Raw genomic sequence first — 16,368 nt, 5'->3', positions numbered from 1 at the left:
AAGAAGAAAAAGCGTCATGCACTTTATTGAAGTTAGGCGGTGAAATATGAACTGATGAGCTGGCGGAATTTATCGGGATTAGGCTCGGAGACGATGAAATCAGGAAGTGCGTTCCACAATCGAATGGCACGAGGAAGCGCCGACCAGTTGAATGCATGTGTGTTCCCGTAGATGCATGTGAAGCTGAGGTGATTATATAATCTGCGAGATGTGAAAGGTGCGACTTCTAGCCGTAAAGAAGATTTCCTATCCACATGAACGTACTTGTGAAATAATGATATGAGCGCAAAATCACGTCGAGTACTTAGTGGCTGAAGTGAAATATCAAGTTTTATTTGTGAGATACTTGAATTGTAGGTGTAGTTACGTGAGATAAACGTGACGGCCCTATTTTGAATTGATTCTAGTAAGCTGATTAGGTTGTTATGATGGGGTGACCAGATTGGAGAGGCAAATTCGAGCTGGGGGCGAACAAACGTCTGATAAGCTTGCTTACAGATGTTAGAGGGCGAATTACGTAGGTTTCGGCGCAAGTACCCCAGTTATTTCGAAGCATTAGCACATATAGTAGTAATGTGATGGGTCCAGGAAAGGCTTGGTGCGAGATTAATGCCGAAGTATTTGTAGGAAGTAGCTGTAGAAATTGGCTATTTATTTACGTTATATTGGAAAGAAGAGACTGAGTGTTTACGAGTGAAGGACATTACTTTGCATTTAGACGAATTAAGAGTCATTAACCAAGTGTTACACCAATCCAATATGAGATCAAGGTCGTTTTGAAGAATGAGGTGGTCATCGGGGCTGGTTATAGGGCGGTAAATAATGCAGTCATCTGCGAATATTCGCATTCGAGATGCTAAGTTGTTAGGAAGACCGTTAATGTATATTAAGAATAGTAGCGGCCCAAGAACGCTACCTTGTGGCACGCCAGAAGTGACATAGGAAAGGGGCGAAGAAAGATTGTTAACGATTGCAAATTGTCGGCGATTAGAAAGAAAGTTCCGGTGCCAAGTTAGTGTCAGTGAATCCAATCTTAGTGCGTTTAACTTTGAAATCAGGCGGCAATGGGCTACGCGATCAAACGCCTTGGAAAAGTCAAGGAATATGCTATCAATCTGTACATTTTGGTCCATGTCTAAATGCAGGTCAGTCGTGAATTCTAAAAGATGTGTCTCACATGACAAACCCTTCCTGAACCCGTGCTGATAAGTGAAAAAAAAGTTGTTTGATTCCAGATGATTGTATATGTGAGAAGCAATTATGTGCTCGAGCATTTTGCAACAAATGCACGTGAGCGAAACTGGCCGGTAGTTATCTGGTGAGTATCTGTCATCGTTTTTGAATATGGGAACTACTTTCACAGACTTCCAATCTGACGGGAGCGCTCCTGAAGTTAGTGACTGTCTTAAAATGTGATATAGTATTTTGCTAGAAGTTATAACGGTGTTCTTTAGTAGTTTGGAATTATTCTCATCGACGCCACAAGAATTAGATAACTTAAGATTGTTCATAAGCGATACAACGCCGTCGATAGTAATGTCGACGGGCGTGAAGTACTGATAGTCTAAATCGGGAACATCAGGTAGGATGGAGTGATCTTCAGTACTAAATATAGATGAAAAATATGTGTTGAAGCATGAAGGACACTCATTGTCTGGAAGGGGCACGTGGCCGCTATCATGTAAAAAAATGTGATTAGTGTCGCGGTTCGGAGACATAATTTGCCAGAACTTTTTAGGGTTGGATTTCAGAAGAGATGGAAGGTCACGTGAAAAATATTTATCTTTAGCAGCGGATAAAGCGGAGTTGTAGATTTTTAAACACTGATTGTATTTTTCCCAAGCCGATGCGGTGTCAAATCGTTCAGCACTAGTGTATAAGCGTTTCTTTTTGTTTCGAAGAGGCCGAAGGAAACAGGTGAACCATGGGTTCGATTTATCATTGGATATTTTGATTGAAATGAATGAATCAATCGATCAATCACGACTTAAACTAACCCCGCTTTTACGGCACAACTTCGGCGAGCAAGGCGCAAGTCAGAAGGGCGAAATTCGGCGTCGTATATACCGGCCAGGCACTGTGGCACACTGACCCGGGTGGAGCGCAGCGAGCGTATGTAGGACGCCGGCTGCTCGCCGTCGTCGTCCTGCAGACGCTGTACTGCGCGCTGTTCCGAATTCGCTTTCGCTGTGACGTGCGCGCACTTTCCCACTTCACCCTGCGTGCGCGGGTGCCGTGCCCTCACTCCCCTGCCCTTCGCACTCGCAGCGCTGGCAACGCCTAATTGGACCGAATGCGTTTCGCAATGACGGACGGGTGTTGGTGGCGCCACAGGTCGCCTCGGTTGACGGGCTTCGGCTGCGGTGCGCGCCTTCCGCGCTGAGATTCCCTGTGCCGCGATGCGGCAGACAAGCCACTGGTCATTTTTCATCGTCCTCTCTTTGACTGCACGGGTCACCGCCGTCGGCGGGGAAAAAAAAAGGAGTCATTCCACTCTGTGAAGGCAGATGACCAGCGAAGCTGTAGCACATCACGCAGGGTTAGGGTACAACAAGGGTGCGTGTATTCATCGTCATCATTTGGGAATGGTAGTGGGGATAGCTTTGCGATTATTGTGGCATACACTGATTGGTTTGGTTAAAACCTTAGACAGAATCTTGGCCAAAGTTAAATTTATACACGACCGTTGTTGAGTAGTTGAGTGAAGCGGTGTGGCACTTCAAACCGAGCTGTCCTATGAGTGAACCATTCTTGTCTTGTTTTGAGATGGCCACATTAATATCTCCAAGGATGATCACAGGGGTAGATTCATCACGGCTAAGCCATGCAAAGTGCGTGGTCACGAACTTCTCGATATCACATTTGGGTGTGACTGGAGATACGTAAATAGTGGATATCACAATTCCGTCTTTCGTTTGCAGGGCACACACATCCACGCAGTCAGTAGCATTGCACTTTTGCGAGTTGAGCGCGTATAAGAGTGTGTGGTTGTGCATACATTTTGTCCTTTGCATGTATGACAATGCCTCCTGCCCGTGAGTCCATGTGCTGTTCACAAACGATTCCAGTATACCCATCGACCAGTATACACCTGGGATCGGCCCACTTTTTTGCCCACGGACACGTCAAATCCATTGGAGGTGAGAGGTACACAGCTTCGCTGCGAAGTTCTAAGTCATTGTTCTTGTAATCGTCGTTCCAGTCTTCATTCTTGCTTCTTTTTCACGCGAAGGTGACAAAGACAGCGCCTCGAGTCTTGGTGTGAAGCAAATGCAAAGTCAACAGGCCCTGCAGGCATCCGATTATTAATGGGCAGCGCGCGCCGGCGTCCGTGTACAGCCTCTGGCAAAAGAAACGCAGCCACCCTAAAGCGTGAGTGATACAGAGTACCGGTTGCGTCGTGTCGCGTCCGTGCAACTCCTTTTCACAATAGTAATGAGTACTAAGTTAGGGGACATACATAGAAGGAAGGAAAGGGGAAAGCTTTCACACAAGTTAGCCGTACCCTTTCGCGCCATTCCTTCCTTGATATATAATTAGATTACTATCGGTTTCGTTTTGCAGTTTCCAGTGTGCACAGCATCCAACACCACTCGTTTAATTCATGTTATTTCCATCGCGCACCAGGCTGTTTTTCGATGAGACCACGAATAAACCTTTCTTCGTGATGTGTTACGAGCGGTGATGGCTCGAACAAAGAGCCGTTTATTTGTATACAGTAAAGTTAATCTCCCTCTTCATGGTTAGCATTGTATTAGTGTTTCCGTCGAAGAAAATAATAAAAACCTTCTTTAGTACTTTTCAAATCCTGGCATGCACGCAGCCAAAATCACCAGTTGTAATTACCTGTGATCTATATCCATGTGCAGTTATGACTTTCTGAACAGCCTTGAATTTTCCCGCAAGTCTTGACCAATGCCACAAGATCTTGCGTTGTATAAATCTCTTTGATGTGAAAAAGACCCGAGGTCACCTAAGCACTTCTTACGAGTTGTGAATGGATGCGAAAGCATTATTGTCCACTTGAACACCGCTGAGCGCTTTTTTGAGTTATGAACTCCTCGCGGGCGAGCGAGCGCGTTGAGATGCTTGGCGAGTTTTGATTTGGTCTTACCAAGGCGCAATTAGAACACAGGCGAGAACTTGCACGGATAAGGAACGGGCGGATAACACAGGATTCCGAAAGCAAGAGCGAGGGTGACGTGGCGTCGCGGCGATGCCCCCTCCCCTCACGCAACACCTAGCGCGCTATGGCTGCAGCACGTGTGCCCTTTCGCCCGCTCTGCTCCGTCGAGGCGCGCACGTGACGCAGCGTTGCAGCCAATGAGAACTCCGTCGAGGCGCGCTCGTGACGTGGCGTCGCAGCCAATGGGAATTTACCTGCCGTTTCGCTGCTACAGACACCGAATTTTTCGCTCAGTGGGTCATTTGACGCTTTCGCATCAAAAGAAGTCCTTCACAGATGTCTGCTAATCTGACAACCGATACAGCAAAGACAGCAGAGTTCTATACAGGGTGCTTCTAGGAAGAGATTAAGTAATATTCAATAATAGGAACATTGAAATTACAGGATGGTTCCTTCGGAGACACGCCGTCAGTGGTGGCGACCACAGGGTGGCGAGCTTTACGTGGTAATTAGTCACTGATTAACAATAAACTTTAAAACTTAGTTTCAGCGGGCTCATCGTAATTGGGAAATTTAAGCGAGCCATATCAACATTTGGATTGGAAAAATGAGATAATCCGTTGAACTGTGGCGCGACGAATTTCGGCTATCAGAGCGCACGCAAGAGCGCAACTGGAGGGCTGCAGCGAGCACGGAGCCGTGTGCCTCGAGGCGACTTTCTGCTTACGTCACCCAGCAGCAGCCAGCTAGCGCGTTGCGGCTCCATACTCCTCGCTGTTACCACGTGTCACCCGTCACCCTGTGGTATGTCACTGACGGCCCGTCTCCGAAGTAACTGTTCTTTCATTTCAAAACGGCTATGTTTAAACATCACCTGAAGCCTCCGTATAAACACCCGGTATATAAGCCTGTATAAACTGACTACTGTGACGGCTCCTATGCTGGTCACGTTGCAGCACCACGGCGTCAGCCTTTCACATCGCCACAGCCGTACAAACGCCTAGCTCACCTCAAACGTGGAGCCGGAATAACGCGACGTGAGAAACAAGATTTACGGATAACCGATTAAAGATACCGGGGAAATAAATTGCTGTAGAATGAAATAAGACACATGGAGGGAAGAATATATTTACTTTAGAATCATTAATCTTTATATTTCAAAGCCACTTCGGTGCTCTGGCACGCGATGCGTTGTACTTACATTCGATATCGACCATGCTGCACGGAAACCGTCGCGAAACTCCCGTTTACAGCTTCACCGTAAAAAAGTGTAATATGCTATTCACCACGAACTTAATTTGGAAACCTGGCCAAGACTTTATCGAAAGGCTATGTATGAAGCTCACGATCGGTTAGAGTTGACATACTAATTGAAGTCACAAGACAGAGATCTGTCCTGAAAAGGATTAATCCCTTCAAGGTATGGATTATATCCAACATGCATCCAATAGTTTGCTTTAAGGCAGCGTGCTTATACTACACATCGGCGTTGAACAAGTCGCTCTACATAAACACGTGTTTGATCTAATTGTTCGTTTACTAAATGTCGCCATTCGCCCTCATTCACACCAACGCAGAATATCGCCTCCTGCTAGCAGCTGCTGCAAGCAATGCAATCTGATGTAGCGGCCATGCTTTGGACAACCTTGCATAATGTGGCGATATAAGTTGTCATCGTGTGCAGCCAGGACAATCTGCGTGAAAGGTCAGGTGCTGCAGTGCTCAAACGCAGAATCGCGGCTTTGTTCGTCCTCAGTATTGAGAAGGCCCGAAAAAAGGCAAAACACAGGCGCCACCGCGTTGGACGCCGAAGCCATGGGGATTCCCCTGGAATCCGAGACAAGCAATCGGGGCATCGCTGTACAATTGGTGGGGCCTGCATACGACAGCACCGATGCGTCCACAAATCTTCGCATCTGTTCACAAATATATGAACGACTGAAACGTGCGCGTTGAGGTGGGATGTCACCTTGGAGGGCGGGCTCCACGCGATTCCTAGTGATGCTTTGTTTCCTATCTCTTCCGAACTCAAGTTTGTTGGGTTTATGTTAATGGGCACTCAGTCTCAGTGAGGCGAAAATAAAATAAAAATACACAGAGGAAGTATCCAGGAGGAATCTACGCTTTGCCGGATTGAGTGAATACTCGCGTGCATCGGCGCCGTCCTTGTGCCCCTTGCGAAGGTGTTCGTGTCACTTCAGTCATTATTCATCGTCGCCGCCCACCCCGCGTCGCTCTTCGATCACTACCGACTCCTGTTCGCCTGCCGCGCTGTAGTGTGGTTGAAGCGCCATGTGTGACTTCGTAGCGGGTTTTCCTTATTCGTTCCATTCTTTTCTTCTGACACCCTTGACTTCTCTTTTTGCCTATATATACCTGGAGCCGGCCGATGCATGTTTTTGCGTTTTCTCTGAACGTTACGTAATACGTGTATATATGCCCGTCACTTTTGTAAGAGCACAACAGGACAAGCGCTGTCCTGTCTCGACCTGTCCTTTGTACTTACTGTGCTATGCATTCCTTATAACGATGAATTACCAACATGCCCCAACCTATCCCCGTCGGAATAGCGACATCGGCGGCTTTGGACGTTAGCGCGGTTCGCACATGCCATAAACACCGCCCGACATTCTGCCTGCAAAGAGGCGTAGCAGACCGACGGTGCCAAATGGGATATCAGCTTTATCGGCCACACGTGGGAACCCAGAACAGTACGAAGCTAGCTGCGGTTGGTACGTCATGATGGAAGGCTGAGTCGCACAAAGTCTACTCGAGAACGTGCGTCTCGGCATACGCTTTGCTGCAGCACGGCCACAGAGTGACGGCCACGCCCGACGCAGGCGACGACGACGACGACAAAGCGCGTAGCTCAGGTGCACGACTCGCCGGAGCTGCACGGTGTCCCGTTGAAATGCGGAACTACGAAGCAACCGCGCGCACGCTACAGTCACGCCGCATGTAAATGCCACGGTTACGTGCATGGGAGGAAACGACACTCACGGCGTGACGCAGCGCAGGGCATCGTCTTCGTCGCCACTGGCATCCGCGGCGTGCGGAACCGACGCCGCCATCTTGGTCGCCAGCGACGTCGGGGCGGCGCACTCAAAAGCGAAAGTCGGTTCCGCGGCTGCAGCGGCCTTGTTCCAGCAGGAGCGGGCCGCCTTTCTCTTCTCCTTCGCACACGGCGGCGGCGGTGAACAACCTCGACGATGCGGCAGCGGCGGCCGCAGCGCTCGGCGACGGCGATGCCGGTTCTGCTTCATCTTCCGCCCAGGCAGTCGGGCAGGCAGGCAGGCGGCGCAGTGGAAGCAGGAACCACCGACCGTGTCCCGCTATATACGAGAGGGAAGGGATGCGCGGACAGACTGGCGCGGAAGTGGAGGCCGCGGGATCGCACCGCTGCGTAGTGCGTGCTGGAGCCGTGGGTCCCGTTGTGACGGGGTGCCCGATATTGCCAGTCTTTGCAACGTGGAAGCAAGAGCCGCCGGTCCAGATATACGCTGCCCGCAGCAGGCGCCTCTATTCAGCGAATGGGGTCCAACCCTGCTCTCCGCTATACTTATACGAAAAAAACAAAACAAAACGATTTAACCAGTTCTGATGAGTGGATACTGAGGTGCACGGAATACAGCTGACATATATATATATATATATATATATATATATATATATATATATATATATATATATATATATATATATATATATCCTGAATATATATATATATATATATATATATATATCCTGAAGCGGTCATAACCGGCCGGGAACGGCCGAAACGTCTTCTGCGGGACTGTCTCTGCTTACGTTTTTATGGACTGCGTTATGCCCTCCAGTGTAGGCATTAATAAACCGTTGGCCAAAATGAGGTGCTTGCCGCACTCACGAAGGCGCGAGCAGTTCGGTGGAACAGAGCGAAAGTAGCAGGGCCGCTTTCTGACCTTGAAGCAGCTGGTGTTTCACGGCCGTGTGGGTTAGGGCTTTGGATCTCCAGGTATATAGCTTGCAGAGCTGTAGCACAGGGGCGCAGCCGGAGCATGGGAGGCACACAGGGGGCCCCCACGCGATGTTACACGTAATGCGAATGACTGTTTTTCGAGAAGTATAACAAATAAACGTTCTCAGTTGCACGAAGATAGTCTACATTGCACTGTCGGGCCTAAGTTGGGCTTTGTACGTAGCCGGCAAGTCTAACACCAAGGAACTTTGTTGTCGGCCCGGCTCTACGCTTGCCCACCGGCTGAGCTCACATGCCAAGTCTCGAAGGACTCTAAATTATTCATGACATAGAGCCATATTTTGGTTGTCCGTCTACCACACACTGCTGTCAACTAGCGTAGCTTCAAATGTTTCTGCGGTTTTCGTAAAAACGTTTCCTTACAACATCTTAGAAAGAGGGTGGATTTGCGGCATAGGCGCAGTATTTTCTTTTAAGCATATGCGCGGGCATTTCAGCCTCACTGTGCTATAAAGCAGAGAACCGATGACTATACAAGACACGCTCTTTTGTAATTGGAATGGAGGACGACATCGCGGGACCTCTTGCGATGCTACGTTTACGGCGAAGGCAACGCTGTGAATGGTGCTGGGATGTACATGCAACACCCATCGCCATAAACGAGTTTAGCCTTTTTTACGTTTGAAACCATCTGAAATGTTTCAAATGAAATCGCGTGGAAATGATTTCATTATCCAGAGGACGCACTGGCTGCAGTATACGGGCGTGCGGTCGGCCTTCAGCAATATGATCAAGCTGTGCTGCGTTTTGTTTATGCTTGCTTGTTTGTGTTGCCACACACTAGAATTTTTTTTTTGTCCTGATATCAGTGAAGCAATCCGTATGTTGTCATATACCGGAAACCTGGGCAGATGTTTGTCTTGCTTTAGGCTGTCGAAGGTTTGGTTTCTGGCACAGCTATAGATAATGCGCAGGTGTGGATGGGTGTGTCACGGAGAAATGTTGAGTACAGAGCGTGTGCAATGGTGTGTCTCGGGAGTACTAACACGGCGCACGGCTAAGACTAATTGAGAAACTCGCGATGACTGCGGCAAGCGTCTAGTAAGCGTTGAACAAAAGCGGTCCTTCGAGCCGAATATCACCCGTCCCCTATCACACTGTTGCCTCGATGAGCGAACGCGTCTCGCTCACCGGGCTCGCCCCGCAATTTTTTGACCCACAGGGCGAACGCGGTTCCTCGAACGAACCGTCTGCGCGTTTCCTGGGCCACGTGATCCTGGACCGTCATTATCCCCTCTCCCAACCTCGCTCTCCTGCAGTTGTCGCAAAGCCTTGAGAAACGGGCTGAAGGGAGGGAGAGCCAGAACCGCTATCTTGTACACGTTCGAAAATCCGACGTTCGATTTCGCCTCACGCGATTGTCCAGGCTACGCCGATATCGAGGCCTAGGACAGTCTAGTCCAATCGCGTAAGGCTAAATCGAACGTCGGCTTTTCGAACGTGTACAAGATAGCGGCCCAGGTGACTTTAGAGCAGTTCTTCCGTCCTGAATCGTTAAAAAAAAAAGAAATGCCACGGCAAAGGCAGGAGAATGTTTCTCAGAGCAGAGCATTACACCTTATCTTGCTGAAGGAGACGAACGCAGATCTAATTGAGAATAGAGAATGTGTTTCTAAATTTTAGAAAGGTAATCGAACAGCGCTTCAGAGAGGACGACGTAAAAATAATGGAAAACAGTGCTGTGTGCAAATGCGTGTGAACACTGGTGTAAATACTCTATCTCTGGATCTAGAGCACCCTCAATACTTGGTAAAACATGAAATTTATTTTTTATTGCGTTGTAATAACCTCTGCGTTCTCGCATCAATAGCCACACTCCGTCAGCGGATGAACGTCCAGGACGTCCCGCAGAACAAACGCGCGCCCACGGAACGAATCAAGTTCGTTCCGCGAGCCGCCACTGTACCATATTTGCGGAAACCAACTTGTCATTATCCTGATCTTCCGAAAATTTTGGTATAGATTCGTGGGTCTTTACCCTGATCTTCCGAAAATGTTGGCATAGATTGGTAGATGAAATACACGAATCTATACCAAAATTTTCGGAAGATCAGGGTAATGACAAGTTGGTTTCCGCAAATATGGTACAGTGGTGGCTTGCAGAACAAACATCATTCGTTCGGTGGGCGGGTTTGCTCTGCGGGACGTCCCTGGACGTTCATCCGCTGACGGAATGTGACTATTGACTTTGTACCGACTGCTGCCGTCTTGATTTGTCCCGGCCATCACAACTAGTCAAGCAACCGCTTAAGGGGGCTTTTATCCTAACACCATGGGTATATGCGCTCTGTTATGGAAAATAAAGTTTGTGATTGCTTGACTGAAAAACAAAAGTAATACTGCTTATATTAGTAGCTTTTTTTTTTTACTATACATAGTCTTTAATATTCACCGGTGGCACATCGCACGTTTCCAGTCTTTGAGCTGGATTACTCGAAGAGGCGGACATTGCTTGCATGAGAAATTGAAATGCATAATCTACTAATTAAAAAAATCACTAATTTAGGTTTTAGCTAGTTACGTTAGCGAAAATGTTCCAACTTAGGAATTGTAGTGAGTGAGTTTGCAAGGCGTATCCACTTGGAATGAATTCTCAGGATGGTACCGGTTCCGAGATATCTTATTCCCAAAGTGTGCAGCGAAATACATGGGCAATCCAGTTACTTTTGTGATTCAATGCATAAAACGGCGGCTTGAGAAAAATGTAAGCGGGACAACAATGTATTTTTACCGCAAGTTTGACGGCGCATATCTTGAACCTGGTGTCATCCTGACAATTCGTTCCGTGAGTTGAAATCTATCGAGGGAGAAATAAAAGAACCAACAGACTTCACCGATTTATCTGGTCCTGAACTTATGCTCTGAACTGCAATAGCTTCTTCTGCAGTAAATTATTTACGGAGCACGCAACGCTGTGGTTAGAGCGTCCACCTCCAAAGTGCACACTGCCGCTGGAGCACGAGCTCAAATCCCAGTAGCGTTTGCCGGAAAACTTTGTTTTTTCTCTGCACTATGGCGATGGTTAAGCTGAGTAGGTGATCTGATGACGATGACTTGACAATGATGGACGGACTGACACAGCAAACTCAGCTTTGAGCTGTAAAAGAGAGAGATAGAGAAAAAAAAAGAGCTGAAAGAAAACAACAACGAGAAAGAGTAAGGAAGAGAAGACGACAGAGAGGTTAACCAGAAAAGAACTGTTGGCTATCGCAGACAGGCAAAAGGGGGCAGGAGGAGGGGAATACAGAGATAACGAGGCTAAACTGAAAAGTTATGCTGAAGAACCCACGCTATCGTCCGTCTGCCATTCGTGGCGCAAGCAGCAGCGACTCCGCTGCGAAGAATTAGCATCCGCAACCCGTTAGTCCACGATTCCGCAAGAACCGTTGAGCCCCTCCTCAGTGCGTTCGCTGAGGCGGAGATGAAATCGCGGCCAGCAATACAGCGCCGGCCGAATAACGCGGTCACTGTCCCCGCGCACGCTCTGAAGGCCACGGTGAGTAGTGCCTCGAGGAAGAAAGCAAAGAAGGCGGAGGAGAGAGAGGAGGATAAAATCTGGTCCAGTACGGAGGGAGAGTGATTCGCCAAAGGGTGAGCCGAGGCCTTGACTCGTAAAGACGGAAGAGTCCGCGCCACTCCGCCGAAGAGAGTTAACGGGAAAAGCGAATAGACTCGCAGGTGAAAGAGCCGAACCAGGCGCAAGGTTCCGGAGCATGCCACGGAATTTCCTGTCACGGCTCTCGCGTTGTTCCATTCTGTCCAGTAATGGTTAAATTTGGAGTCGCGATCGTGTCAGAGACTGGGAGGAAACGTTAGTTATAAGCCGGGCACTGCTCGACCTAAAACCGGGTTATTTAGGCTTGTTGTGCAGGTGTATGTATATGGTACATAACTTGTACGGATACAAAAAAATCCTGCGCATGCTGATGTGGGCTGATCTTAGCGACTGGTACTTGAAAGACAGCGAAGCTGTATAAGCGAGCTCTCAGACTCTTCGTCGGAAGTACCTAGGGGTCTGCTTGCTGGCTGTTCTTAGCGATGATTTATCGCCGACGTCCGGGTTATCCGGCCTCTTCGGCGCTCCCACGCGAGCGGTGTTGCTGTACTACGCCGTCAGCTTTCACCGTTGCATCCGTACAAACTCCTGGCTGACTTGCAACATTAGGAAGTTTTAGAATAGGGGCCCCAATAGTTTGGGGCCCCAAAGAGCTTTGCGGGTGTTAGCGTTGGGACACGTAGGAGTGAAGAGTTTTAGAACGTTTGCGGATAGCGTCTTGCGCGGACAGCGCCACTACGGCGTCAAAGAAAAGCTATTAGAAATAATTAAATAAAATATACCATTTTATGACAGGAATAATAATTTTGACTTGCGTGTATTCGCGTTTAATTACAATTTAGAGGTTATTCTGTAAGCAGCAAACAGTTAGTTGCGCTTAGTTTTGAGCAAACCAACTTTACTAGCCTTCACCAGCCAAGCTTAGCCGTGTTAGGCCTACGAGCCATAAAATCCACAATCGAATTCAATATCAGCGGCGTCTAATGAGTTAATCTTCATAACACACGCTAGTTGAGAGAAAGCGATAACCGCAGTCACTTCTCCTAGCTTGCGAACTTCACGCGTTACCGCGAATCGAACCCAGTTTTGTGCTAGGTTAGAGCCGTCGCTTCGATGGGTGCCGCCATGTTTGCCGACGCAAAACTTTTGGGGCCGCTATTTGGGCTCCCGCTAAATCGGTGAAATAGCGTTCCCAACGCAAAACCCAAACGCAGTTTGCGTCTTGCGCATGCGCAGTGGCTTCGACGCTATTTCTTTGGGGCCCCAAAAGGTTTGGGGCCCCTATTCTAAAACTCTCTATTGAGTCGGTAATACGCGACGTGAGGAACAAAAATTACGAATTACTGGCTAAAAACAAAAACAAAACACAGACGCACAAAGAAGTTGTTTATTTGAGTGAGGTATACGCACAATGACTTTAATTTTATTTTATTATTTATTATGCCTGAAGGGTCCCATAAGGGAAATTTCATGAGGGGTAGGTACAGGGAATATAATATATTTACATTAAAAAATGGGTGAATACAGGTCAAATGAATAGAAGTCAGTGAATACAAGGCGTGATAAATAAAATAATAACGCTGCGTAGCAGTACACACGATAATCCTATGGGTAAACATGAATGTGTGTGATTTTTTCGACGGCAGATTTGAATTCTGCAATAAGTATTTTATAATTATTGATAATGACGTTCCAAAGCAAAGTCTTGAGACTCAGACTCAGGTTACTTTGCCGGCTGTTAATTGATTACAATTTGATGCGGAGTACGTCTCCCCGCCGTCGGCTTCTACCGTCGCCGCACGGAAACGGTCGTGGCAGTCAGTTTAACCGCTTTGCTGTAAAATAACCTATACAAGATAGCTTCGCTTACTACGCAATGATGAAATGAAGACGCAGCAGTGCTATTCTTGCCGTACGAATAATTGACATGGAAATATAACCTATCGCTATTGTACCGATCTTGACAAGCGAGTAAATGGTTACACACAAACTATGAAATTGTACGACTCACTAGTTAAGCTTTTAATGAGGACCGTTTCGTCAGAGTTTCCGGCATACGAGCAGAAAATGTCACGTCACTAATTATTGTATCTCGCCCCCCCCCCTTTTCTTTTTCTTTATCGCGTCTGCCTTCAATCAGATTATACAGGGTGCCTTTTTTAGCTTTAGCTGCACCAAAATTTAAGAAAAATTGCCCGTGGCAACTATAGCGCAATTCTAACCCGTGAGCTAAATTACTCGATGAGGCGGCCATTGCTTCTACGAGGAATCGATATGCTTAAATGACGAATTGACACAACTACACACATTAACGTCCTAATTAATTATGTAGTAATCAAGTGATCAATTATTCATAATAAGTGACATAACTGTAGTCTTTGAGCTGGATTACTCAGAGAGGCGGACATTACTTGCAAGAAAAATTGAAACACATATTTAACTAATGAATAAATCACTAATTAACTTCCTAATTATTAATTTACGGCGCATACTTCATTTTATGAATTGTGGCCAGTGAGCTTGCAGGGCTTATCAGCTCGGAATGCATTTCCAGAATGACACCGGTTTGGAGATATGCGCCATCAAACTTGCCGTAAAAATGCGCTATTGTTCCTCTTACTTTTCTAACACAACGCTTTTTTGCGCATTGAAGCGCAAAGGTCACTGGAGCGTCCCAGCATTTCGTTCACACAATCTGTGAAATAATATCCTGAAACTGATGCAGTCCTGAAAATTCGTTCCAAGTGGATATGTCCTGCGAACCCGCCGGCTGCGATTCGTAAGCTGTAATATGTGCCGTTAGGTAATTAATTAAAAAGTAATTAGTTTAACTATGTTGATTATTAAATGAAGCATTTTTATTTCTAATAGAAGTAATGGCTCAACGAGTAATCTAGTTCAAGGTTAGCATTGTGCTATCTCCCACAGCCAATTTAAGAAAAAAAAATTCAGTGCAGCTAAGAAAAACGTCACACTCCAAGCTGCGGCAAGAGCCAAGCCCACCGGGGCTTTCGCTTATCCGCAAGTTGGGCGGGTGGTACCAGGAATTCGGACCGAATCACAGCTCTAAGCCAACCCTCGAAAACATAAACACACTTCTTCGGTTACAAAAACGAGTCGCTCGCATAGCCTTAAAAGTTTCTCCTAACTCGCACGGGGGGGGAGGTGTGATTATGTTATAAATTCAACATTATCGAATTAAAATTATTGTATCCCTGCAGGCTTGCTCGACATTACAAATTCTAAGCGTACCAATACATTAGACAGCTTGGTTAGACTTCAAGAAAACCATCCTTTATACAATATACGTAAACCTGAAAGATGGAAAGTTGAAGTTTGGAGTATAAACTACGCAAAAAGAATGTTGAAATTTCAGTTGTCATCTTTACTAAATGAGCTGGCAAGAGATAATAATGATATTTCTTTAATATCATTCAAAAAATTTGCGCCTAAGGTAGTTGTGGTTCTCAAAGGGGTCTGTAAGCTATTACGGTACTCGCAATATTGAATATGGTTAACTGACTCTTACTTTTGCGCCCCTCATTACCCGTATTTTTGTACATCCTGTATCTTCTGTTATGAACACTGTATCCTAACCTCATATATTATTAAGCTTATTTTTGTTTTTGTATGTTCTGTGTTAACTGGTATTTGTCAGTGCTAATATATCTCTATATGGTTGTCTTACTTGTTGTGCTAGGCAATAATACTTTTTTATGCCTATTGTTAATGCATATACGCACAGAAAATTTGCAGCCTCTTCATTAGGTCGCGCTCTTCTCGCTGTGTGTCACTTGTATGGGGCACGGACCCAGTCAAGCCTGTTGAACGCTTGTTTTTGTCCGTGCTCCTAAACATTCTGTGATATTTGAATAAAGTTAGTTAATTAGTCAGCCATTTTGTCAGTTCTTCAGTGGTTCTGGTACTGCGATGGCAGCCGCCTTCCAACCAACGCTCCCCTCCAACCACTCTTCGTTACTGTTCACACTGGCGGCAAAACGCAGCTGTGGCAGTCACATGACAGCCTGTAAATCTCGCCATGAAAATTCTGGGTGTAGGTTCGAGTTGTCGCGTGCTTTTTCCTTCGTCTGCTGACAGATCGGCGCTGCGTTTACGTTCTTCAAACTTCGTTCTTACCGCGAGTTATGCCTTATGAAGATGACAACGTCCTTGCCACTAATCATAATCAAGTTGGTGCGCTCCCTTCTGCTGCACCGTCGCCGCGTCCAAAAGACAAGGAGAATGAGGCAGTGGGTGTCGCCTCCCCGTTCTTGTATTCAGGGTCTGTCTTGTAGCACATAATCGGATATGGCGCACTGTCTCCAAAAACCTTTTTCCTTCGGGATGTCTCGATTTAGACTCATCATTGCTAAAAACAATCGCAAACCATGACAATCAAAACAAGCGCGAACGAGACCAAACCAAGCAAACAAAAACAAGCGCGAGCGAGAGCGGACGCGAGCAGACGGTAGTACGAAACGAGTGGTCTGGCTGATACCACATACGAGTACGAATCGACCGGTCGGGCGGGTCCGCGCGACGTTTCCCCCGTGCACGTCACTGAAGGGGTCGCTATCATTGGTCTCCGGCGTTCGCGGCACGCGTTTCGCGCGAAGGACGATTGTACAGATACTGGATGAAACTTTTCGTTAATCATCATTATTTGCT

At 46.9% G+C, this 16,368-nt stretch overlaps 2 protein-coding genes across 4 annotated transcripts in view; one reads left to right on the top strand and one right to left on the bottom strand.

The window, feature by feature from the left end:
• LOC142579540 (flavin-containing monooxygenase 5-like) overlaps nt 1–16,368 on the top strand; it is a 135,506-nt gene that overhangs the window by 40,403 nt on the left and 78,735 nt on the right. The window lies entirely within an intron of this gene.
• LOC142579539 (flavin-containing monooxygenase 5-like) overlaps nt 1–16,368 on the bottom strand; it is an 82,776-nt gene that overhangs the window by 21,168 nt on the left and 45,240 nt on the right. The window contains exon 1 of one of the 3 annotated variants that reach the window (XM_075689865.1): nt 7,127–7,425. The exons of the other annotated variants lie outside the window; for them this stretch is intronic. Coding sequence (XP_075545980.1) covers nt 7,127–7,389 — 263 coding nt within the window. The 5' untranslated portion in view covers nt 7,390–7,425. Of the gene's footprint in view, nt 1–7,126; nt 7,426–16,368 lie in introns of those variants that run through there. 3 annotated transcript variants of the gene reach the window in all.

The sequence above is a fragment of the Dermacentor variabilis genome, chromosome 4 (assembly GCF_050947875.1).
Source record: "Dermacentor variabilis isolate Ectoservices chromosome 4, ASM5094787v1, whole genome shotgun sequence".
Classification (NCBI taxonomy): domain Eukaryota; kingdom Metazoa; phylum Arthropoda; class Arachnida; order Ixodida; family Ixodidae; genus Dermacentor; species Dermacentor variabilis.
The sequence above is the reverse complement of the archived record's forward strand: the minus strand, read 5'-3'. Positions and strand labels throughout refer to the sequence as shown.